This window comes from Salvelinus fontinalis, chromosome 1, assembly GCF_029448725.1.
Source record: "Salvelinus fontinalis isolate EN_2023a chromosome 1, ASM2944872v1, whole genome shotgun sequence".
In the NCBI taxonomy this organism is placed as follows: Eukaryota; Metazoa; Chordata; class Actinopteri; order Salmoniformes; family Salmonidae; genus Salvelinus; species Salvelinus fontinalis.
Window position 1 is genome coordinate 48,391,155 of NC_074665.1, and position 26,095 is coordinate 48,417,249.

The 26,095-nt window shown below is 43.0% G+C and overlaps 1 protein-coding gene across 1 annotated transcript; it reads left to right on the plus strand.

The window, feature by feature from the left end:
- Positions 1-26,095, plus strand: top2a (DNA topoisomerase II alpha). Its single transcript, XM_055924423.1, has 35 exons — positions 1-231; positions 1,780-1,926; positions 2,153-2,243; positions 2,381-2,444; positions 3,690-3,835; positions 3,987-4,084; positions 4,221-4,433; positions 4,704-4,877; positions 5,155-5,256; positions 5,595-5,732; positions 5,861-5,999; positions 6,208-6,365; positions 6,620-6,745; positions 7,030-7,140; positions 7,507-7,612; positions 7,780-7,889; positions 9,173-9,265; positions 9,429-9,543; positions 9,981-10,102; positions 10,336-10,484; positions 10,768-10,999; positions 11,310-11,444; positions 11,740-11,940; positions 12,184-12,379; positions 12,704-12,801; positions 12,970-13,107; positions 14,081-14,164; positions 14,857-15,045; positions 16,799-16,925; positions 19,549-19,707; positions 21,127-21,292; positions 21,465-21,520; positions 21,636-21,749; positions 25,059-25,294; positions 25,515-26,095. The coding sequence occupies exons 1-35, from the start codon at positions 214-216 to the stop codon at positions 25,644-25,646; spliced, it is 4,683 nt and encodes a 1,560-aa protein (XP_055780398.1). The 5' UTR covers positions 1-213; the 3' UTR covers positions 25,647-26,095.

Below are 26,095 nucleotides of genomic sequence, written 5' to 3' on the forward strand. Positions count from 1 at the left end.
GATAGGTCCATCTTGTTAGCGGGAGCGAGAACGTTCGAAGTTTGAACATTTCAAACGTTATGAGGAAAGGAAAAACAAGCGCCGGTTAGAAGTTGCAAATATTAGGGACAGAAAGTGAATAACGTTTACAGATATAAAAACTAGCTCGATAAATTTTGCAGAGGCTCAGAAAATTCAAGTTATCAAGCTTTCGGAACAGAATACAGCAGAAGCATGTCTGAACCATTGAAGGTAAGATAGCTAACGTTAGCTAGCAAGTTCATATTGTCGATATGATAGGCTACAAACTCGATGTAACGTTACAAACTTTCATGCAAAATACTTTTCTTTCCATTTTAAAATGTTCATGTCTTTTTTGATCACTTACTACATTTTAGCTAGTTGGTAAGTGGTAGTTAGCTAGGTAACTATGCTTGACCTTAAAGTAAAGTAAGTTAGGTAGCTAACTAGTCGTCTCAGTAAGACACACGGATAGAGCAATGAGGCTGAGGTTTAGCGACAGGGACGTTAGCTAGTTATACAAAAAAATAGCCCAGTCAGTGATGACGCCAACCATAGTCCTCCATTCAGTCCAGAAGGTTACCTTTCAGAAGTACAATTGTGTTATGACCACACAAACGTTTGTTAGTTTTATATTGAATATTTAGACGTTTTGACCTGATGCAGAACAATATGGCCCATCCGAAGGTATAGTAACCAGCTAAACAATCAGCCTGGCCTCAGACTAGACGTAACACGGTAAACGTACATCTGTGACACTCAAATTAATATGATATGTTACGTTTGGTATGGTTACATAAGACCAGGAATGGTCATTTAAAATTAAAGTATTTCGAATACTGTTTTAATAAAAAAATGTGTACTTGTGAGACTTGCTCGAACGACCCCAGAGAGTTTATGCCCTCTGCTTGTTTCATCAGAAGGATGGGGGAGGGGCGATAGAAGGGCTAGTGTGTTACTGTACGGTCTGGCATGGAGGGAGATAGTAGCCAAACCGACTCGCGCTAGTTAGACAAACTTCGTGCAGCCATAACTTAACTATCATGCCATCTAGTGCCTGTCTTGGCTGAATCAAATCGTTGTACAGAAGCTAGCTAACTAGCTTCAGTAGCCAGCTATAGCTAAAGTAGATATTTTGCTGCGCTCCCTGTGCAATGTAACGTTATACAACTCCGTTCATATGGAACAGGCTACCTACCTGTTAGTTGAGCATTGTAGGCAACTTAATTCCATTTAGCATTTTTTTAAATAAATCTCCCACTTCACTTGCTACACATGGATCCTCCGACTGTGGCTCTGCTTTTATGTATCAAAATGTAACCTTTGTTTACATTTTCTTTAACTAGGCAAGTCAATTATGAACAGTAACAAGTGAAATGTGTATGCTATAGGTGGTGCTTTTTATGGGGCGCGCGCATAAAAACAGTACACAGTATAAAACTGTTTTAGACCATTCGCTATGTTTATATCCTTGTAGGCTATGTAGCAATGTCACAGATCATTTTACAGGAAGCCCCCCCCCCCCCCAAAAAAACTCGCCCAAGTAATCGAATACTAACGTCCATTTGGATGAGTGGTCAACTCTACATAAGATCGAAGGTTACTTAAATTAAGCCAACAACTAAAGGAGAGCAGATAGATGGGCGGATAATCTTTTTAACATGTTTTATTTTGCAGTGGTGGCCTTGCATATAGGGGAAACACTCCCTGGCCTAGCTATGTTGTGCCTAACCCCCCCCCCCCCCCCCCCCCCCCTTTTATTTGTTTTATTTCACACAGAGCTTGTTTGAGAACAAGGCTGTGGAGAAGACCAAGAAGAACCCTAACCGCCTGTCAGTGGAAAGGATCTACCAGAAAAAGACTCAGCTGGAGCACATTCTGCTACGTCCAGACACCTACATTGGCTCTGTGGAGCCTGTCACACAGGTAGCTAGTGCCATGCTACCTTATCAAACAAGTATCACACTGCCTCAATATTCTCCCTGAAAACCGAGACCTGTTTGTTTAGAGTCATACACACATTTGATACTGTGGCAGGGGTGTCAAATTAGAGTTAAATATAAGTGGACAATGCTTATCTTCAGAACACAACCAATGTTTCCTGTTTATTGTTAGAATTGTCACCAACGCATACTGTCACTTTCCTCTCCAGCAATTGTGGGTGTTTGATGAGGATGTTGGAATGAACTGTCGAGATGTGACCTTTGTACCAGGTCTCTACAAGATCTTTGATGAAATCCTTGGTGAGTAAACTCCTATTAAATGAGTAATGTTACTGTATTCATTTCACGGATGGTGTTGTACAGTTAAACCATCACCATATGAAAATCCCTTACAAAATTGTGAAGTGCCTATTCTCCGATTTCTCTTCTAACCACAGTGAATGCTGCCGATAACAAGCAAAGGGATAAAACCATGTCCTGCATTAAAATAAACATTGACGCGTGAGTATTCTCATATATTAAACATAACACTGTTCAATATGAATCCGGAAGGGATGACGGCTGTCCTATGAAATGGAATCATTCAAGTGTATTATACAATGCTGTATGCGTCACTTTTGGGCTATACAAAATTGATTACCAGTTGAAGGACATGCATCTGGTGTAGTAGAAACAATTATTGGTACCATGATTGTCTACTTAAAAATACAATTATTTCCACAAATGTTTATTCTGTTCACTGTAATGGGGAATCCTGTCTTTTGCTAAAAATGCATGCAGCCACTTCTGTGGCTTTAATGAGAGGTAGTCATCGGGATTTTGTTCGATCATGGTGAATCCAAATAATTTGTCAAACAGTAGTTTTAGGAAAAAATATTAGCTGTAGTTTTCCTTTTGGATTATGTGGCTGCAAAACTTGTTCTGTAGATGGATACTTCAGGTTGATATGAGCATTACATTTATGGTACATCTCAATAGATAATTCTCAGCACACAAAGTAAACACTTCTAAGGTAAGTTAAATATAACTAAACTAGAAAAGGTACATTTCCTGAAGAGAATGTGCTTGCTTCAGTTCATATTTGTATGGTAGTGTGAGATGTGTTAAATGTAGAATTCAAGCTAAATGGAAGTAGTTAGTTATAGGAAGAATGTTTGATTACTTTAGTGCTTTTTTTTTTTTTTTTTTACTAGGCAAGTCAGTTAAGAACAAATTCTTATTTTCAATGACTGCCTAGGAACAGTGCATTAACTGCCTTGTTCAGGGGCAGAACGATGGATTTGTCAGTTCTGGGATTCGATCTTGTAACCTTTCGATTACTAGTCCAACGCTCTAACCACTAGGCTACCTGCTGCCCCAATTGTTAGTTTTTCCCCCCAATTGTTACAAAAATTATTAGAAATGCCAGCACTATGCCTCTGAAAAATGAACTGTGTCTAAAACTCTTCTACTCTTTCAATGGTGCTATCCAACTCCTGACACCATTGTAGTTAATATGGGGGGGTTACCCTGACCAGGGCTCAAACTGAGGTCCCTGTGTTGGTCATTCCAAAACCATTATAACAAAAGGCTAAAATCTCTTGGAAAGGTTTTGTACTAGGGTTGCTTTAGTATTTTCTTTTACAGGGGGTCACATGTTTTATTGGCTTGCTCGTCTCAATTTTCAAAACATGAAATTCATTAAACAGTTGAACTTTGTATGGCCTTTATTGTAAGTGATGTGATCTTGTGCTTGGTGTTTTTCAGTGAGAACAACTCCATCAGTGTGTGGAACAATGGGAAGGGCATCCCTGTGGTGGAGCACAAGGTGGAGAAGGTCTATGTGCCAGCTCTCATCTTCGGACAGCTCCTCACCTCTAGTAACTATGACGACGACCAGAAGAAGGTCACCGGTAAGACTTAATGCAATCAGACACTTATTGTCACTCGTTCTTTACTCTCCCAGAGAAAGCGTACTCTATTGGTTCTCATTCCAATAGAGGAGTCTTGCCTATTTTAAAAACCTGCCATCTATCTTCACGTGTTATGTTACTCTATCTTTAGGTGGACGCAACGGCTATGGTGCCAAGCTTTGCAACATCTTCAGCAACAAGTTCACCGTGGAGACGGCCTGCAAGGAGTCCAAGAAGACCTTCAAGCAGGTTGGTCAAACTCTACTAACAGCATCTTACAATACACATCAATTTCTTGGAAGTCTGCTCAGGCTTGTGACAATGTGTCCTATTACCGAAGTCTTAATTCTATTTGTTGTTACCTGTGCTCTTTGTGCCCCTGCAGACGTGGTATGACAACATGGGGCGAGCTGGGGAGCACAAGATCAGGTCGTTTGACGGCGACGAGTTCACGTGCATTACCTTCCAGCCGGACCTGTCCAAGTTCAAGATGCAGACCCTGGACAAGGACACGGTGGCCATCATGACCCGACGGGCTTATGATATCGCTGGTGCCACCAAGGGAGTCCGCGTGTTCCTCAATGGCAAGAGGCTACCCGTAAGTGCAGGCTAACCTAGTGGTAAACTAAGAGCGATTGCCACACTAATAAATTACTCTGCGCTATAGTGACTATAACATTTACAGTACATTTACATTTAAGTAATTTAGCAGACGCTCTTATCCAGAGCGACTTAACAATAGGATAACATCTATTAAAGGACAATCTGTCCATACTGAGGTCTCTAAATGTATTCCTTTGACGGTTGAAATGCTGTTGGACTGCAATGTTTGTCGGTTTTGATTACCAACATCTCTCTGTCCCTATAGGTGACGAGTTTCCGTAACTACGTGGACCTATACCTGAAGGACAAGGTGGATGAGCTGGGCATACCCCTCGTTGTGGTCCATGAGGTGGTGAGCGAGCGGTGGGAGGTGTGCCTCACAATGAGCGAGAAGGGCTTCCAGCAAGTCAGCTTTGTCAACAGCATCGCCACCACCAAGGTAAAAGGGACAGTGGTCTAAGGGGCATGTGGTTTTGTTGTGACGTGTGTACAATGTTGTGTTTTGGATTGGGCTGCGGTATGGAAGTTAAAGGCAACTGTGAATGTACTCTAACTGGATAATATTGTTTTTGGATTTTAAGGTTACGGCTTACCAACCACTTGGTTTTATTACCAATATGTCACCATCTTGGTTCCTTTTCCACACATCATAATCTTAAAATAGTATGTGGGACTACTATACATGGTTTCTGACTGTTCCTGTTCTCTGGCCCCAGGGTGGGAGACATGCTGACTACGTGGCAGACCAGGTGACATCCAAGCTCATTGAAGTTGTCAAGAAGAAGAACAAGGCTGGCGTGGCCGTCAAGCCTTTCCAGGTATATTTGACTTTTAGCAGACGCTTTTTATCCAAAGTGACTTAGTCGTGCGTGAATACATTTTTAGGGCTCTCGAGTGGCGTAGCGGTCTAAGGCACTTCATCTCAGTGCTAGAGGAGTCACTACAGACCCTGGTTCGATTCCAGGCTCACTACCGCCAGTGTCTACCTACTAAGCAACAAAAAGAAGGGGGGGCCAGGTACCCCACCAAACTGACCCAGTCTCCCCCGAGATGCCATATTTGCTGTTCAAAGATGACAAGATAAAACCGTATTGTCCATTACATTTTCATAACATGACTATTTTAATGAGATTGTACCTTGTCCACCTCTCCCCAGGTGAAGAACCACATGTGGATTTTTGTCAACTGCCTGATCGAGAACCCTACCTTCGACTCCCAGACCAAGGAGAACATGACCCTGCAGCAGAAGAGCTTCGGTTCCACCTGCCACCTCAGTGACAAGTTTATCAAACAGGTAAACAAGGCCAAGCCTTAAGTTCATTGTTCCTTCTCTCCATAGAAAGTCCATTGACGCTCATACAAAACATCATACTCTTGTTTGGATTGAATTATTTTGTACATGGCTTATTTTCTGTCAACCAGGCCAACTCCTGTGGGATAGTGGAGAGCATCATGAACTGGGTGAAGTTCAAGGCCCAGACGCAGCTCAACAAGAAGTGCTCTGCCGTCAAGCACAACAAGATCAAGGGAGTGCCAAAACTGGACGACGCCAACGACGCAGGTAAATCACATTTGTAACGATATGCATTTTAGTCTGTCACGATTTCTCTTAAGAGGTTAGCCCTTAGTTCACTTCTAGTTACTTATGATCTATAGCTGTTTTAAAACCGAAACAAATAATCAACTTGTTGATCTAGTAAAGTTTTACACCTTAGTAATGACGTCATACGAATCAAAATGGTGAAGTCGCTGTGTTTCTCTACAACCAGGTGGTAAGAACTCCAACGGCTGCACTCTGATCCTGACGGAGGGAGACTCGGCCAAGACGCTGGCCGTGTCTGGTCTGGGTGTGGTGGGCAGAGACCGCTACGGAGTCTTCCCTCTCAGGGGAAAAATGCTCAACGTGCGGGAAGCCTCGCACAAGCAGGTCAGAACAGGCATAAAAAAAATTAGAAGTTGGTGATTGCTATATAGATATCTCTAAGGCTCTGCTGGGAATAATTGGGAATGCAATTGATAATGACTATTATCGCTACGGGGAAATTTTTGTTCTGTGTTGAATCGATCCTCACCATATGTTTTACAAAGGGCCTCAACCTCTAGAATGTTAGGCATCTGCTGTGGTTGTCCACTATTGAACTAGTTGTTAATGGTTTGATCCCTGTCTCTCCCCTGTGTCAGATCATGGATAATGCTGAGATCAACAACGTCATCAAGATCCTGGGGCTGCAGTACAAGAAGAACTACAGCGACCCAGAATCCCTCAAGACCCTGCGTTACGGCAAACTCATGATCATGACCGATCAGGTCTGCACTGTCTACTTGCAATTTCTCCATGGAATTTAAAGCTTTTTGTCTGAACTCATTTGTGTAGCTCATTGGAATGTTTTGTTTTTAAATGTAACCTTTATTTAGTCATGAAGTCCTATTGATTGCGATACTTTTCTAATGGTGACCTAGCCAGTAAAGCAGCTCTACTCTAGAACTGAAATAATAATTAGTCTTAATGGCCCTAGTCAGAGTAGACCAGTTGTCTCACTGACAGAATATTCATCAGATCATTGATGCTCTCCTGTGTGGTTGTTTTACAGGACCTGGATGGCTCCCACATCAAGGGGTTGCTTATCAACTTCATCCACCACAACTGGCCCTCACTGCTGCGCCACAACTTCCTGGAGGAGTTCATCACCCCCATCATCAAGGTACATGGTACAGTCCAGCTGAGACTGGCGGTTGCTATTTTGGGCACTGTGATACTTCAAGGCAACTCCCCATGGTGAACATCAGTTTTTAATCCAGCTATATTAAATACAGCCATGTCGACTGTCTACAGAACTAAGACAACGTAGAAGCTTGCTTGTACAGTATCCTGAACTAGTCTTTACGTGCAACACCAGTGCCATCTGTTGGTGACATTTCATAACTGTAACAAACACATACTGTATTTATATTATAGTTTTACAGTAGCAAGCATTTTGAGGTTTTTGCAAATATAGAGATACCAGCTAAATCAGTTAATATTAACAAGTATAGCAAAGAGTCAAATGTCAATTTTTTGATTCTTCCAGGCCTCTAACAAGAAGCAGGAGCTGTCCTTCTACAGCATCCCAGAGTTCAACGAGTGGAAGGAAGTGCAGCCCAACATCAAATCTTGGAAAATAAAATACTACAAAGGTTTGTGCCCTGTGGTAGTGAAGCTGAACATGTAAGCAGCCACTTCGTATTTTTCCCATACCTGCCCCAAATCTTAAGGGTTATTTTATTTTTTACCATAACCCCCCCCCCCCCCCCCCCCCATATATTTAGATGTGCTTCTAACATCACCACCTGTATCTATCCAGGTTTGGGTACCAGCACTTCAAAGGAAGCGAAGGAGTACTTCTCTGACATGCAGAGACATCGCATTCCCTTCAAGTACGCTGGACCTGTCGACGACGAGGCAATTACCCTGGTACGTTGGCCATTCACCCTCTTTTGAATCCCTGTATAAAGGTTGAATAAAAATATATCAACTCCGATGACCAAACCAAGATCTTTCTCAATCAGCAGGTCTTTATATTTTGATTGGAGAATCTTTCGCCGTCTATAACCACGTTTTTATGCGACTAGTCGTGCCGTATAAAAAAGAATGTTTACCTCACCTGGTTGTGACGGAAACATGACTTGTCGGTACAATTTCATAAATGTCGGAAGACAATTTGTTCGGTCGACATGGTAGAATCTTTTTGTCTATGTAAAATGAATTATGTGACAATTCCAACGGAAACTGTGCAAATGCATAAAATAAAACATGTTAAGGTAAACGAGTCACGTGATCATATGCTAACTTGTACTACAACATGGAAAAGCATTAAGAGTTTATGGGCATATGAAATAAAATGATCTCCATGGTGGTTAAGTGATGAGCTTGATGCACATTTCCAGTAAATATTGAGGGTAATATTTGAATGCTGGTGACTTGATGATTGGCTGCCAATTATGGGGGGGGGGGGGGGGGGGGGGGGGGTATTGCTTCATATAACCTGCCCTGTCCAATTGATCAGTGAACTGCTCTCTAGAACATGCAGAAATGACAAATAAAAAATAAAATGCGCCGAAACCAATAGGTTGGGCTGTAACCAATGGTTATGGATCATCTTTCTTTGTGGAACAAATGGCTGACTGAAGATGTGACGGCCGGTCATTCGTGTCATTGAGTCCCTTTCTGTTGTAACATGGACTCTACCATGTGATAACTTTGTTGTGCCTTGCTGAAACAAAGTTGTTGTAGCAAATGAGTATTCGGTTGTCTAGGCCAGGGTTTCCCAAACTCTGTCCTGGGTACCCCGCTGGGGAAACTTATTATTTTTTTTAAAGTTTTTTTTTGCCCAGGTACTACACAGCTGACTCGAATAATCAAAGCTTGTTGAGGAGTTGGTTATTTGAATCCGATGTGTGTAGTGCTAGGGCAAAAACCAAAAGTGCACCCAGGGAGTGGGCCCCAGGACAGAGTTTGGGAAACACTGGTCCTGCAGCAGCACATGCAGTCAGGAGGAGAGAGAAATGTACACTCCGTGACCAGTTTATGTATACCACATCATTCACAAAAATGGTTTACTGCTACAGGCATTAAGTCACTTGGCTTGCTGTATGAAGAAGGCAGATTAGATTGAATTGAAACCTAGCTTATTATTCTATGAGCAGTAGTTTCTCAATCTGTGATTGAGTCTTACCCTCCTTTTTTTTCTCCCCTAGGCCTTTAGCAAGAAAAAGATTGAGGAACGTAAAGAGTGGCTGACCAGCTATATGGTCAACAGACGCCAGCGCAGGGAGCACAACCTGCCTGAGGTACATCGCTGGTGACCTTTGACCCTTTAGACAGCCCAACCATAGAAATGGAATTGGTAGAACAGATATTCCCAGTCAAGTCTGCTCCATGATGGGTGGCTCATTCTAGTAATTATATTTCTATGAGCCTAGTCATGCCACCTTCTGTCTCTTTGTGTCCCAGGAGTACCTGTATGGTCAAGCCACCAAGTCCCTGTCCTACAACGATTTTGTCAACAAGGAGCTTGTGATGTTCTCTAACTCAGACAACGAGAGGTCCCTCCCCTGCCTGGTCGATGGTCAGTGGTGGAAAGGGGGTTATTTCAAGTTGAGCTTAAACAGTATCTGTGAAAAAGGGTGACCTGAATAACCATTATCTCATTAGACTGAGCTCACATTTCTTTCTTTTCAAACAGTTTCATCGTTTTTCATATTGTATGAATGTCCTATAGGGTGGAAACTTTACAGTATTTCTGATCATTTTAATGACGTCACAAAATAGACATAAATATTCCATCCCTCATCGGATGTTGAAATATATTGTCCTAGTCTGTTTTTTTAATGAGGTTTTGGCAAGAGTTTATAACCGGTGTTAAGTCATAACCAGCCCAACTCCCCCCTTCCTCTCTGGTGGGGGGGAGGGGCTGGCTGGCTATCTGTCACCAAGGATAGAGTCATGACATCTAGGAGAGGTAAATACAAACAATCAAAACTGATATACTGTTGTGTCTCCCAGGTCTGAAGCCGGGCCAGAGGAAGGTGCTGTTCTGCTGCTTCAAGAGGAATGACAAGCGGGAGGTGAAGGTGGCTCAGCTGGCTGGTTCCGTGGCAGAGATGTCAGCCTATCACCATGGAGAGGTGAGACCCAGGGAACTGGGGAAATGTAGTGACAACTTTCAATATCCCTCGATTCAATTTGTGCTATTCTATTTTGTTTATTGTTGGATCGGTATTGTAGTACTCATAAGGGTATTAATAAGTGACAATTCTTCTGACATACCATGGTAAAAGACTATTACAACATGTAGACTAGAGTTTGTCTTCAACCCCTTTCAGAATGGACTGTCATCCTCTGTATCCCTCTCTGTCAGATCTCTCTCATGATGACCATCGTTGGCTTGGCCCAGAACTTTGTGGGCAGCAACAACTTGAACCTGCTGCAGCCTCAGGGTCAGTTTGGCACGCGGCTGCACGGTGGCAAGGACTCTGCCAGCCCCCGTTACATCTTCACCATGCTCAGGTCAGCGCCACAACATGCTTTGGATATGCACTCCCTGTTATGATGCAGCGTACTTTGTTCCGTGAAGTTTCTTGGCGACAACTACATAGACATGAAGCTTTTAGAACCGCCTCCATACGACGTGACTTGCCTAAGCTGCTGCTGCGGTCTTGGCAATGCATGGATGGTGGGCTTAGTAGGTCACTTCAATTCCAGAGATTTACATTAGCACAGTTTCGACCACAGTCTTCGCCAGGCTGCCGTGTTTGTCAGTGACGTAAGACTACTTTCTCTCCCCCTAAAGCCCCCTGGCCCGTCTACTCTTCCCCGCGGTGGATGACAACCTGCTGAAGTACAACTATGACGACAACCAACGCGTGGAGCCCGAGTGGTACATCCCCATTATCCCCACCGTGCTAGTGAACGGCGCCGACGGCATCGGCACGGGCTGGGCCAGCCGCATCCCCAACTTCGACGTCCGCGAGGTCGTCAATAACATCCACCGCATGCTGAACGGGGAGGAGCCGCTGCCTTTGGTGAGGGGAGATTCGTTAAAGGCCTATATAGATGGGAGCTAGGAGTTGGGATGGGTTTTAAGATCGAATGCCCTATGCATTCAGAATGTGTACAGGGCAAGACCTAATCAAGAATACCATACTCAGTATTTCTTCTTTCAGATGTGAAATCTAGAAAAAATATCATTTAGTGACAGTTCCTTTGCAGGTTTGGGATTGGCCCATAGTTTCAGATCCAGTTATAGTTTATTGACGTTTTGTTACAACCAAGTTCTCAATCAAACCGTTCCTTCTCAATGATTCAAATGTAAACAAAATGACTTCTGTTCAGCTCCCCGGCTACAAGGGCTTCAAAGGCACCATTGACCAGCTGATGACCAATCAGTACATGAACAGTGGAGAGGTGGCCATCATCGACAGCACCACCATCGAGATCACTGAGCTGCCCGTCAAGACATGGACACAGGTTGGTACATAGTTATACCCTGGTCTTGGGTAGATCAGTTGGGTGGTTTATCTTTACTTGATAGAAGACAGTGACTTGACATGGACCTGCTATATGAATATACAGTAGCATAGTAGTGCCTTGGATCCATAAGAACAATGGTTAGAATCTAGTTATCTGTTTGCCTTTTGCGTACAACGGAAAACGTAAATCTTGTTCTTATTTGACAAGTTCAGGTAATACCTCTGTTTCAAAAACATGTCCACCTACTAATCACAACCCAGGTAAATTCTCCATGTCTTCCCCTCTCCCTCAGGCCTACAAGGAGAACGTGCTGGAGCCCATGCTGAATGGCACAGAGAAGGTCCAGGCCCTCATCACCGACTACAAGGAGTACCACACGGACACCACGGTGCGCTTCGTGGTCAAAATGACCGAGGAGAGGCTGAGGGAGGCCGAGGCGGCTGGCCTGCACAAGGTCTTCAAGCTGCAGCAGCCCCTCACTTGCAACTCAATGGTAATGATCACCCTAACACAAACATGCTACTACTCCTTTGAATAATGTTTAGTCCCACCATATAATGAATTATTGACTTCTGGCTCCATTTTGTAATGATTGTTTTCATTTGTCTTAAATTGATACTCTGAAGGGTACTACTCATTCCCTAGAAATATAATACTGCAACAAGACAGTAGACAAGCAGAACATTCAATTTAATGTTTTATATCTTTCAGAATAACCTCTCTCCTTGCCCCTCAGGTGCTGTTTGACCATGTGGGCAGCCTGAAGAAGTATGAGTTGGTGCAAGATGTGCTGAAGGATTTCTTTGAGTTAAGGATGAAGTACTACGTTCTGAGAAAGGACTGGCTGGCCGGCATGCTGGGAGCAGAGAGTGCCAAGCTCACCAACCAGGCCCGGTTCATCTTGGAGAAGATTGAGGGAACCCTGATCATTGGTAGGTACTAGCGATGTCTCCTTCCCCTATAACAAAAATGTTTGCTTATCTGTAGGTTGGGAGCTATATTGGGATCCTGCTGTGACCCCCCCCCCCCCCCCCAGATCTGCAAACATCCAACAGTTGATTCTGTGTTCAAGTCCACACACACAATGCCCCTGTGTTTTCATTCAGCCTCGGATTGGCATAGGCAATGTAATGTTAGCTGTTGTACTATTGCTGTGAATTTCATGAAAAGCCCATGCCACTGTGTCTTAGGTGACATTTTGTTTCTTGCTTTTTTTTAAAGGTAGCCATTGTATGTCTGTCTCGCCCTTTCTCCAGAGAACAAGCCAAAGAAACAGCTGATCCTCATGCTGACGGAAATGGGCTACGACTCTGACCCCGTCAAGGCCTGGAAAGATGCTCAGGAGAAGGACAAGGTAGTTAATTTCCTTCCCCGATATCTGACCATACTCCTAATTTGTTGGTCTTGTTTTTTTTTTAAATCATATAATCCAACATCCAACCCACAGTTATAATATCATGAGCGTACATGGTAGCTTTAAGCCAGGAAAGTAAGTTTACTTTATTTGTCTCTCCTATTGAAGACTGTGGAGGAAACGGATGATGATGAGGACAAAGAGGAAGATGTCACTGGGCCAGACTACAACTACCTGTTAAACATGCCGATGTGGTACCTCACCAAGGAGAAGAAAGAGGAGCTGTGCAAACAGAGGGATACCAAGGTCATTTGTGAACAAATGTTTCATTTTGGTTTTATGAGGTTTGTAGCATTGTGGGTCTGTTGTAGCTCAAGTCGACTACAAAATCCACAATGCAATGCTCTTTATGGGCTGGCTAGGTAGCAAGCAAACCTGGCTACACACAGTAATACCAAAGACAATATTGGCATCTAAATAAAGTAGCTAGTTAGTGCAGTTTAGGCAATTTTACAGCTATCAATTTAAGAGTCTAGAATCTCACCATGTTCAACCTGCAGATCGATGTTCCTCAGAGTGGAGTTCGACAGTCGCAACGGCAGAATACTTTTGAGGGGATGGGGAAACGTTGCCCACGCTACGTCAATGAGTTGTCTCCAGAGTGAAGGAGTCTATTGTGTGCTTGCTCAAAACAATATTGGCATGGATTTCATCAACAAGAATTGCATTGCAAATATTTTCAGAGATGTGAGATAATTAACTTTCTATCGGTAGTATCGTATAGCTTTGGAATCGTGACATTACGTACTCTAGGAAAATAGGCACGTTTCTCAACATATACATTGGCTTTGAGGGGGTCGCATAGCGACAAGTTTAGCAGCCACGTGACGCAGCATGACGTTATACGTTCCTTCATTCATTGGATTCCTGTCTCCTTTCTATATCTCTGGCAACGGTACCATGCAATGCACCCTGGATTAAAGCCCTCCTTTAAATGGCACATTTCTCGAGTTGATAATTTTTTTGCGACATTCCTGATGGCTCATTGGAGATGAGATCCTCCAGAGTTATGAAATCTGACATGTATTATAGATGTTTTCGCAGTCTAAAAGTCCTGTTAACTTCCAGTGTAGTGAGCGACTTTATCACAGTGCTACGACATAGCGACCGAATTTCTGCCTGCTTTAACGCCAATAACTGAACCATGACATTACCCAGGGAATCGATAGAACATCACTCAGATGCACTAAATCGCCGTAACTTCGATCCTCTCGTGCAGATTACCGAACTGAACACCGTGAAGAAGAAGAGCCCAGCTGATCTCTGGAAGGAGGACCTCGCTGCCTTCACTGAGGAGCTGGAGGTAATACGACATGACCAATCGCATATGTCATTCTGTAACAACACTTGTCGTTCTGTAGCATTGTCTTTCCTGTAACATTCTGTTATAACAGCACCTCATTCTATAACATTTTGTTATTCCCTAACGACACTATTCATTGGTTGCTCCTCCGTCAGTTGGTCTCATCGTGGCCATTGTTATGCATGTTCTATAGACCTCCGGAGCCATATTGGTGCAAATTACAGATGGCTTGGAAATATGATGACTGTGCTAAAGTTAGCAAATAATTAGTAGGAAACAAATTTTCCGTCATTATGTCGTCAAATTTACTTTATAGAGGTCAATGTTAGCTAGCGAAGACAGTGCTGTCCCCTGAATCTTAGCTAGCTAGCTAAAGTTATATTCCATCTAAAGTCAATCTGGTGAAATCACAATGATAGCAAAAGTTTTTCCTACTAATTGTCATCGTGTTTCCAAGCCACAGTAATACACTTCAGACTAATAATCAGCGCTCATTGAGTAGAATGCTCAGTCCTAAATCGGCACTAAAAGGAACATTCAAAACAATATAGTGACGAAACGTGCAACCCATGAATAGTCATTCATTCCATAAGAACAAGTGTAATTCTGTAACGTTCTGTTATTTCATAACACCTGGGTCAAGTAATCATCACTGTCACGTAATATATTTGACTCTTTGTTTTCTTCCACAGCGTGTGGAGGAGAAGGAACGGCAAAACGCCACCATGCCTGTGGTGAAGGGCAAGGCTGGCAAGGGCAAGGTGGGGAAGGTGAAGCAGGAGACCATGCCCACGCCCCAGGGGCGCCGCGTCATCCCACGCATTACCAGCACCATGAAGGCTGAGGCCACCAAGAAGGCCGTTGTCAAGAAAGGCAAAAAGGTCAGTGCCTCTTCTAGAACCTTTTTTGTGTTAAACACTAACTAGACTACAATAATCACTTTTAGATTTTATGTAGTTCGCTGGTAAAGGAACTTGTTGGAGATGGTAATTGACTATTCCTTTTATATACACTGCTCAAAAAAATAAAGGGAACACTAAAATAACACATCCTAGATCTGAATGAATGAAATATTCTTATTAAATACTTTTTTCTTTACATAGTTGAATGTGCTGACAACAAAATCATACAAATTTGATTTCCATTGATAATTTATCAACCCATGGAGGTCTGGATTTGGAGTCACACTCAAAATTAAAGTGGAAAACCACACTACAGGCTGATCCAACTTTGATGTAATGTCCTTAAAACAAGTCAAAATGAGTCTCAGTAGTGTGTGTGGCCTCCACGTGCCTGTATGACCTCCCTACAACGCCTGGGCATGCTCCTGATGAGGTGGCGGATGGTCTCCTGAGGGATCTCCTCCCAGACCTTGACTAAAGCATCCGCCAACTCCTGGACAGTCTGTGGTGCAACGTGGCTTTGGTGGATGGAGCGAGACATGATGCCCCAGATGTGCTCAATTGGATTCAGGTCTGGGGAATGGGCGGGCCAGTCCATAGCATCAATGCCTTCCTCTTGCAGGAACTGCTGACACACTCCAGCCACGTGAGGTCTAGCATTGTCTTGCATTAGGAGGAACCCAGGGCCAACCGCACCAGCATATGGTCTCACAAGGGGTCTGAGGATCTCATCTCGGTACCTGATGGCAGTCGGGCTACCTCTGGAGGGCTGTGCGGCCCCCCCCAAAGAAATGCCACCCCACACCATGACTGACCCACCGCCAAGCCGGTCATGCTGGAGGATGTTGCAGGCAGCAAAACGTTCTCCACGGCGTCTCCAGACTCTGTCACGTCTGTAACATGTGCTCAGTGTGAACCTGCTTTCATCTGTGAAGAGCACAGGGCGCCAGTGGTGAATTTGCCAATCTTGGTGTTCTCTGGCGAATGCCAAACGTCCTGCGCGGTGTTGGGCTGTAAGCACAACCCCCACCTGTGGATGTCAGGCCCTCATACCACCCTCATGGAGTCTGTTTCTGACCGTTTGAGCAGACACATGCCCATTTTTGGCCTGCTGGAGGTCATTTTGCAGGGCTCTGGCAGTGCTCTTCCTTGCACAAAGGCGGAGGTAGCGGTCCTGCTGCTGGGTTGTTGCCCTCCTACGGCCTCCTCCACGTCTCCTGATGTACTGGCCTGTCTCCTGGTAGCGCCTCCATGCTCTGGACACTACGCTGACAGACACAGCAAACCTTCTTGCCACAGCTCGCATTGATGTGCCATCCTGGATGAACAGCACTACCTGAGCCACTTGTGTGGGTTGTAGACTCCGTCTCATGCTACCACTAGAGTGAAAGCACCGCCAGCATTCAAAAGTGACCAAAACATCAGCCAGGAAGCATAGGAACTGAGAAGTGGTCTGTGGTCACCACCTGCAGAATCACTCCTTTATTGGGGGTGTCTTGCTAATTGCCTATAATTTCCACCTTTTGTCTATTCCATTTGCACAACAGCATGTGAAATTTATTGTCAATCAGTGTTGCTTCCTAAGTGGACAGTTTGATTTCACAGAAGTGTGATTGACTTGTAGTTACATTGTGTTGAATAAGTGTTCCCTTTATTTTTTTGAGCTATATATATATATATATTTATTTATTTATTTATTTATTATTACATTTTAATATTTGTCTGTTTTTAGGGTGAAGAATTGGTGATGAAGATGGAGTTTGAGGATGGAGAAGAGAACGGAGAGCCGGCTGCTACTGACGAGATTGGCCTGGCAGCGCGGCTGACCAAGACACGCAAAGCACCAGCCAAGGACAAAGGTGAGGATAATGATTTGACCAGAATCATCCCCCATTGGCCGCTTCCAATAGAGGTGTAGTGACATGTTTTGGGGATTTATTTTGTATGCTAGAACGTTAATACAATTATTTTAATTTATTATATAGATCAGGGGTGTTGAACATACATTTTCAATCCGGCCCACGGGTGGTTTGAGTAAAACTGTCTCAATGAACCTACATTTAGTCTCTTCACTCTGTCCAGCTTGCTAACAGTCATGGAAATGAAAGCTAGACAGGGTGCATCAAATTCAACAAGTGATGTATAGAGTAGACGTCGACCGATTTTAATTGGGGCCGATTTCATAACAATCGGGAATCTGTATTTTTGGACACCGCTTTGGCCGATTTATTATTTTTATTTATTTTATCTATGCTTTTGTTTTTCACCTTTTATTTAACTAGGCAAGTCAGTTAAGAACACAGTCTTATTTTCAATGATGGCCTAGGAACGGTGGGTTAACTGCCTTGTTCAGGGGCAGAACGACAGATTTTTACCTTGTCGGCTCAGGGATTCAATACACAAGTATATAATTTTAAAACTGCATATTTAGTTAATATTGCCTGCTAACATGAATGTCTTTTAACTAGGGAAATTGTGTCACTTCTCTTGCAACAGAGTCAGGGTATATGCAGCCGTTTGGGCCGCCTAGCTCGTTGCGAACTGTGTGAAGACAATTTCTTCCTAACAAAGACGGCCAACTTCGCCAAAGGGCATGATTTAACAAAAGCGCATTTGCGAAAAAAGCACAATCGTTGCACGACTGTACCTAACAATAAACATCAATGCCTTTCTTAAAATCAATACACAGAAGTATATATTTTTAAACCTGCATATTTAGCTAAAAGAAATCCAGGTTAGCAGGTGATATTAATCAGGTGAAATTGTGTCACTACTTTTGCATTCTTTGAACAGAGTCAGGGTATATGCAACAGTTTGGGCCACCTGGCTCGTTGCGAATTTATTTACCAGAATTGTTTGTAATTATGACATAACATTGAAGGATAGTGCAATCTAACAGGAATATTTAGACTTAAGGATGCCACCCGTTAGATAAAATACGGAACGGTTGGCGGACGCATTCATTCAAACAGCACTTTCGTGTGTTTGCCAGCAGCTCTTCGCAATGCTTCAAGCGTTGAGCTGTTTATGACTTCAAGCCTATCAACTCCCGAGATTAAGCTGTTGTAACCAATGTGAAATGGCTAGCTTGTTAGCGGTGTGCGCGCTAATAGCGTTTCAATCGGTGACGTCACTCGCTCTGAGACTTGGAATAGTTGTTCCTCTTGCTCTGCAAGGGCCGCGGCTTTTGTGGAGCGATGGGTAACGATGCTTCGAGGGTGGCTGTTGTCGAATGTGTTCCTGGTTCGAGCGCAAGTAGGGGCGAGGAGAGGGACGGAAGCTATACTGTTACACTGGCAATACTAAAGTGCCTTTAAGAACATCCAATAGTCAAAGGTATATGAATTACAAATGGTATAGAGAGAAATAGTCCTATAATAACTACAACCTCAAACTTCTTACCTGGGAATATTAAAGACTCATGTTAAAAGGAACCACCAGCTTTCATATGTTCTCATGTTCTGAGCAAGGAACTTAGCTTTTTTACATGGCACATATTGCACTTTTACTTTCTTCTCCAACACTTTGTTTTTGCATTATTTAAACCAAATTGAACATGTTTCATTATTTAATTGAGGCTAAATTGATTTTATTGATGTATTAAGTTAAAATAAGCGTTCATTCGGTATTGTTGTAATTGTCATTATTATAACAACAAAAAATTGGGTGATTTTTAATAGGTATCGGCTTTCTTTGGTCCTCCAATAATCGGTATCGGTGTTAAAATCATAATCGGTCAACCTCTATACTAGAGGACTACTTTTCCTAATATTGACGTAGAGGAAATATAATACATTTTAGGTTCGGTTTCCCAGACCTCTGTAAAGACAATGTGGCCACTAGGGGAAAATGAGTTTAACACACCTGCCATAATATCAATAAAAACAAAGGATATTAAAATACAAAACTTTTTTTGTAATTTAGTATCCATAAGTTTTGTCATTGATGTTACTGCTTTGAAAATTGACCATTACAAATATACATACACACACACATGGATTTTGAGCATTCCTTCCATTGGCAAACTTATCAGGGGAGGGTCACCAAATAAAATACAATTATTTATCGTACCATTTTAGTATGTCAAATTTGAGGATTCCATTGATAATTTGGTGTTTAAATGGTGTCATTGTTAATTTAAATGAAGAAACAACGTTGGGAGATTAGTCATAGCACTTTAGTGTATTCTTATTTTTAATGGTTTATGACCTTAAATTTGCGCTTCTGTCGCCTCTTAAGAAAATCCTCAATTTGTCATTGATGTTACCATTGTTGTTACTAATCCTACTGGTGGCACAATGTTATCATAATGGTAAATATATATATATATATATATGCTGCCATATTAGATGGCTTTAGAATGGGAAGATGTACTCAAATACTTAAAAAAATATATATATGCCACCACAATTCAAGAATGACCGCTATGTATGTTACCAATCTGTGATTCACTGACTAACCAACGGACCTATTCCCCTGCAGTATCAAAGGCATTGGGTAAACAGACCACCCTGACGTTCAAGCCCATGGCGGCCAAGAAGAACCCGTGGTCTGACGATTCTGGCTCAGACAGTGAGTTGGCGATTTCACTGGATGTTGGCCCAGTGGTACCCAAGGAGAAAGCTGAACGCAAAGCCAAAGGTGAGACACTACCCAGAGGGGAAGAGGCAAAAATTGCTACTTGGTGAATTTGTGAGGCATACAAGACATTGCGAGATGCAGATTAGCAAGACATATGCGCACGGTTCTGCCTGCCCCTCTCCCTCACACTGGCCTGCCTGCTCTTTCTCTTCATTAATGACACTAGTGTGTTTGGTCTATTGCATGTAGAGTAGACTAGTTTAGGCTATGGGACTGATGTCGCCGGCATACAGTAGGCTATCTTCGGGCCAGTCTTGCGAGCATGGGCTACTCTTCGTTGCTGAATGGGTGGGGGGGTGGTTTTGTCTCATGAAATTACCGTAGTTTACCTGGTGTAGAATGTATAAATTACCCTTTTCACACATAATGGTATGTGGCCCCTTGAAAGCGCTACGGTATGTTTGTCTGTTAGGGTAGGCTACACTATATAGCGTTAAACGCCGACAACTTTCTCTGGAAAATTGCATTATACTTGTCTGTAAAGCAATGCCCCTTCTGAAGCGGAATTAACCACCATCGGTAGGTGACCAGAATTGTCAATACTAGCCTGCTTGCGCACAAAAATTTCCTTTAAAAAAAAAAAGTACTTCAAAGTTTGTTAAATATCGTAACTTACCAAGACATTTTAGTACAACGAAAGCTAGACAGACCACCCTGAGCATAATTTTGTGGTTTTCTTTTCTTATTCGTATTTCAGTTTTAAACATTACGATTTGTTTTCCATTTGTCGCATCCCTAGTCTAAACCACCCAAACTGAGTTGTAAATCGGCAATTGCGTTACCCAGCACTCACTTATATGCTCATTGGCATCCCATGCTCGCGTGTAATTCATCAAGCCCACCAGGCAATAATACAGTATAGACAATCCCGGTGCCTCAAGTGTTATGTCTGGCTGCTTGTTCTGTTTCATGATTTGGGGGTCTTTGAAGACTCCTGAACATGGCGCTATCGCATCACTTCCTCTGAGTAATTAGCTGTACTACTCACTTCTGATTAGGCTCGTCTCAGACCTTAGCTTGATTACTTACTGTATGTTGAGGACATTCCCATGTCTCGTACTTCCATACAGGAAGCTGTTATTTTGGCACAACCTAACAGTAACATGTTGTCTAACAGTTGCTATTTTCTACAGGAGTAGAAAGGGATGCCTACCTTTAACAGTATGTGTTGCACTAACTTTAAGTTTTTAGTTTGTTTTTTTCTCTCCCCAATTTCGTGGTAGTTAGTCTTGTCTCATCGCTGCTAAGTTGCTGGGTGGCCTGATTAGTACGAAAAGATAAGGTAGCCAGCAAGCCTCACTTTGTGGCTCTGATCAAAAACATGTATTACCAACTTTTCAACAACAAGCTGCCTTTGTCATGGGTTTGTGATTAGTGTTCATGCAGTGATAATGCAACAAGTGTTGTCTTTTCCCAAAGCTGCTGTGAAGTACAATCTGTACAGCAGCAGTGAGGATGAGTTCGACTGTGGGCTGAGCTCCCCCAAGAAGGCAGCGTCCGTTGATGACGGCTGCTTTGTCCCCGAGGCCAACTCTGCGATCGATAGCGAGGCAGACTCTCCACCACCTAAGGCTCCTGAGCCCAAGTGAGTCTGTGATGAACAGTTTAGTTTAACAGGAATTTTGTGGGCCTGGTGACACTGGTGATAATTGTTGGGGGTAATGCAGTGAGTTAAGCCTATGTAAGCAATAGTCTAAACTCTGCACATTTTATTTAATTGTGAATCCTGACACCAGTCAAACTATCTCTTCATGTAGAAAGATGGTGAAAAGCAATTCAGCGACTGTAAGTGAAGCTAAAAGCAAATCCAGCTGTAAGTATATTCCAGACCGTCCCACCCCAATGGCACACTGTGGCAGACAACTGAGGTGATTATTGGACTAGCACAGTTGAAAAATGTAATACAAACTTGTTTCTGTGTTCTGCAGCTCAGTCTGATGGCGATGATGCGATGGCCTCTATGCCTCCAGCCAAACCCAAGGCAGCCCCCAAGAAAACAGCAGCCCCCAAGAAAATGGCAATCGCCAGGAAGAAGCCTGCAGGTACTATAGAACACCTCTATCCCTGTACTGATAATACTGCAGTAGTTGTGACATTAGCTTTCTGCTTCAATGAGTAATAAAACATGTACAGGTTACTGTCAAAATAAAGGAAACACCAACTGTCTTAATAGGGCGTTGGGCCACCAAGACTGCCAGAACAGCATCAATGCACCTTGGCTGGATGCGACACTATTCTTCCACGGCAAATTTCATAATGTGGTGGAAAATGCTCTCAGGCGGCTACTCCAGAAACTCCCATAATTGATCAATTGGGTTGAGATCTTGTCACAGACACACCCTTTAAACCAGAGATTCTCAAACTTTTAGGGCCTGTGACCCATTTTGTGATAGCAAATCTTATTAGGGACACCCCCCATAATCATAACACAACTTGAGTGGGATGAAACATTTTTGAAAAGCATACAAGGAGTTTTACTATGACTTCGGCAGTGCGTGGCTGGACGAACCTAGTCTCGGGCCCTGAGAAGGAACATTTTAAAAGCCTGCTTCTCAGCATCGGCAATAAAATTGTGCAGTATACAAGCTGTTAGTAATATGCATTTAAAGATGTGTATTTTGAGATCTGGCCTGGGTCCTACTGTGAGTCCTTGCTTTAAACCCCAATATGTTTCTTTGAAACCCCTCTTTCAAAGTCAGCGCTCTTCTAGCCATGGTAGACAAAATAGTGGGCATTTTTATACATGAACGTATGCAATGTTCCCTCTTTTTTTTATTATTATTATTTCACCTTTATTTAACCAGGTAGGCTAGTTGAGAACAAGTTCTCATTTGCAACTGCGACCTGGCCAAGATAAAGCATAGCAGTGTGAACAGACAACAACACAGAGTTACACATGGAGTAAACAATAAACAAGTCAATAACATGGTAGAAAAAAGAGAATCTATATACAATGTGTGCAAAAGGCATGAGGTAGGCAATAAATCGAGTAATTTTTTAAGTTGATGAGGGAGATAAAAGTCTCCAACTTCAGAGATTTTTGCAATTCGTTCCAGTCGCAGGCAGCAGAGAACTGGAAGGAAAGGCGTCCAAATGAGGTTTTGGCTTTAGGGATGATCAGTGAGATACACCTGCTGGAGCGCGTGCTACGGGTGGGTGTAGCCATCGTGAACTGAGAAGGCGGCACTTTACCTAGCATAGCCTTGTAGATGACCTGGAGCCAGTGGGTCTGACGACGAACATGTAGCGAGGGCCAGCCGACTAGGGCATACAGGTCGCAGTGGTGGGTCGTATAAGGTGCTTTAGTAACAAAACGGATGGCACTGTGATAGACTGCATCCAGTTTGCTGAGTAGAGTATTGGAAGCTATTTTGTAGATGACATCGCCGAAGTCGAGGATCGGTAGGATAGTCAGTTTTACTAGGGTAAGTTTGGCGGCGTGAGTGAAGGAGGCTTTGTTGCGGAATAGAAAGCCGACTCTAGATTTGATTTTGGATTGGAGATGTTTGATATGAGTCTGGAAGGAGAGTTTGCAGTCTAGCCAGACACCTAGGTACTTATAGATGTCCACATATTCTAGGTCGGAACCGTCCAGGGTGGTGATGCTAGTCGGGCGTGCGGGTGCAGGCAGCGAACGGTTGAAAAGCATGCATTTGGTTTTACTAGCGTTTAAGAGCAGTTGGAGGCCACGGAAGGAGTGTTGTATGGCATTGAAGCTCGTTTGGAGGTTAGATCGCACAGTGTCCAAGGAAGGGCCGGAAGTATACAGAATGGTGTCGTCTGCATAGAGGTGGATCAGGGAATCGCCCGCAGCAAGAGCAACATCAATGATGTATACAGAGAAAAGAGTCGGCCCGAGAATTGAACCCTGTGGTACCCCCATAGAGACTGCCAGAGGACCGGACAACATGCCCTCCGATTTGACACACTGAACTCTGTCTGCAAAGTCTGCGTGTGGCCGTGCACCACCTCCAGGAATGCCAGGCAGAAATGCCAGGCTGTGCAGACGCAAGAAATTGAACTTCACTAAGTTCGCCCCGTTACTTTGCAGTATTTTTTTTTTTGTGTGTGATTAAATCAACATTATAAACTGGGTGGATGGAATGCTGATTGGCTGAACGCTGTGGTATATCAGACTGTATATGACAAACATTTTTTTACTGCTCTAATTACATTGGTAACTTGTTGATAATAGCAATAAGGCACCTCGGAGTTTGTGGTATATGGCCAATATACCACAGCTAAGGGCTGTATCCAGGCACTCCGTGTTGCGCGCAAGAACAGCCCTTAGCTGTATTATGTTGACCATATGCCACACCCCCTCGGGCCTTATTGCTTAATTATATCAGCCCCTTTTCAATACAACAAATGGAACTTTGCAGGATTGAGTCTGATTTTGTTGTATGCTGAGCCAGAGCTCGACAGAGTATAATTCTATTGGCAGGGGTAGCCCATGAGCGGTCATTCAATCAGCTTGTCAGTGAATGTGCTTTTTGGATCGGAGGAACACGTGTGCATATTTCTTAATGTTCTTTGATAGTTTGAATTATTAGCCCAGTTATAGATAAGTGTATATAGGTCAGCAATGGGCTACATGTAGGCTACATTTCAAGTTGTCTTTGAAAAGCCAGTCAGGTAAAAAGCTTATGTCTTAAAGGGGCAGTTTAGTATTTTGAGACAGGCTTGAATAGGAAGATATGCAGATAAGCCAATAGACAGAGGGGTAGCCTACATTGTCTAATTCTCTGTATGGTAATAACAATGAATTGTATTTTGTATAGTGGTTTGTCATACGATGCAATTTAGTCACCTATTTGGCCTATGGTGCTACAGACCAAGTAAAAAGTCATTAATGTCAAGCCCTTCATAATGTAAAAATGTTTTTAAGTCTCATGCAATGTAGGCCTGCATTGAACTCAACATATAGGCTATATCATAGTAATCTAAAGCCATTTCCATGTGAAATGTTATTGGATTTGAGCTACATTATGCTCAAATAGCCTATTGGCCACTGTCTTAAATTGTAAGGGTACAGCTTCAATGTTCACTGTAAATGTGCGCCAGAAGTTGCACAAAATTCTCACAACATTCAAGTTTCTACTCGCAGGGCCTAAAATTTGCTCAGTGCCCCAAAATAATTAAGAGGGAACATTGAATGATGGAATGTTAATTAACTCAGGAACCACACCTGTGTGGAAGCACCTGCTTTCAATATAGTTTGTATCCCTCATTTACTCACGCGTTTCCTTTTATTTTGGCAGTTACCTGTATATTTACATGTTGTATATCCTGGATGATGTTATATTGAGGGATTATTCTGAACAGACTCCTAACCCTATCATCCCCTCCAGATGCGAAGCAGCCGTCCATCATGGATGCTCTGTCCAAGCCCAAGTCAGTCTCCAAAACCGCCGCCAAGAAGGTCCCGTCGTTTGACTCCAGCAGCTCGGAGGGCTCGCCCAATGCCCCTGCCCCGTCTAAGGCCGCTCCAGCCAAGCGCAAGGCCCTGGACAGTGACGACTCGGACAGAAGCTCTGATGACCTCATGTCCCGCATCAAGGGCAAGAAGACTACCGTCGCCAGCAAGGTGAGTCCAAGCAGTGGCGGTTCTAGCATTGACGTGAGCCAAGTTGTTGATAATGCAATGATATCCTGAGCTTTTACAATTGACAAGGTGCTGGAAAATATCAACTTAAGCTTGTTAACCATGAGTTCAGGTTTGCCTCCCACCTTGTCAGATCCCTCACTCTGAAATAACATCATTCAAATTGAAGGTAATTTTTTCTTCTTCCTGCATCTCCTCGTAGAAAACAAAAGTATGGGATGATGAGAGCTTCCATATATCAGATGAGGAGGTTGTGGCTCCCAGGAGCAAAGCAGTCCGTGCCAAGAAACCTGTCGCTTACAACTTTGACTCGGACTCTGATGAGGACTTTTAGGTTGGAGCATCCTGTTCTCTTACATGGTCAATGTCTCCTGTTATCAAGGATATTACACCTGAAGTCCCTTTTTTAATGAATCAATGCTTTTATATACTTCACTGCCGCTTGGCCATTTATGGCTTTATTTGTAACATTAGAAGTCTTGATTTGCTTTTGCACAGAAGACTGTTGGTTATATTAGAATTTTATCATACATGGAAGAAAAATAAGACTTGTTTAAAAGCTAATAACAAAAAACAATGTCCCGTGAAAGATTTTCTCACGCATTTTGCAAATGGCAAACTAGTGAAATTATTCAGCATAACATTTGTCAAATAGTTTTAATCTATTCGTTACATGTTCAGTCTTCGGTTTTCATCTTTTTATTCATGTTCTGTCTTGTCATGTAAATATTTCATTGGATGTCTTTTTATATTTGTTTTGGGAAATAAAGTAGTTGCTTGTTA

Coding starts and splice junctions, on each gene's coding strand:
- top2a (XM_055924423.1), top strand. Junction 9,544..9,980: donor CCTCCCCTGCCTGGTCGATG/GTCAGTGGTGGA, acceptor TGTGTCTCCCAG/GTCTGAAGCCGGGCCAGAGG. Junction 10,103..10,335: donor CAGCCTATCACCATGGAGAG/GTGAGACCCAGG, acceptor CCTCTCTGTCAG/ATCTCTCTCATGATGACCAT.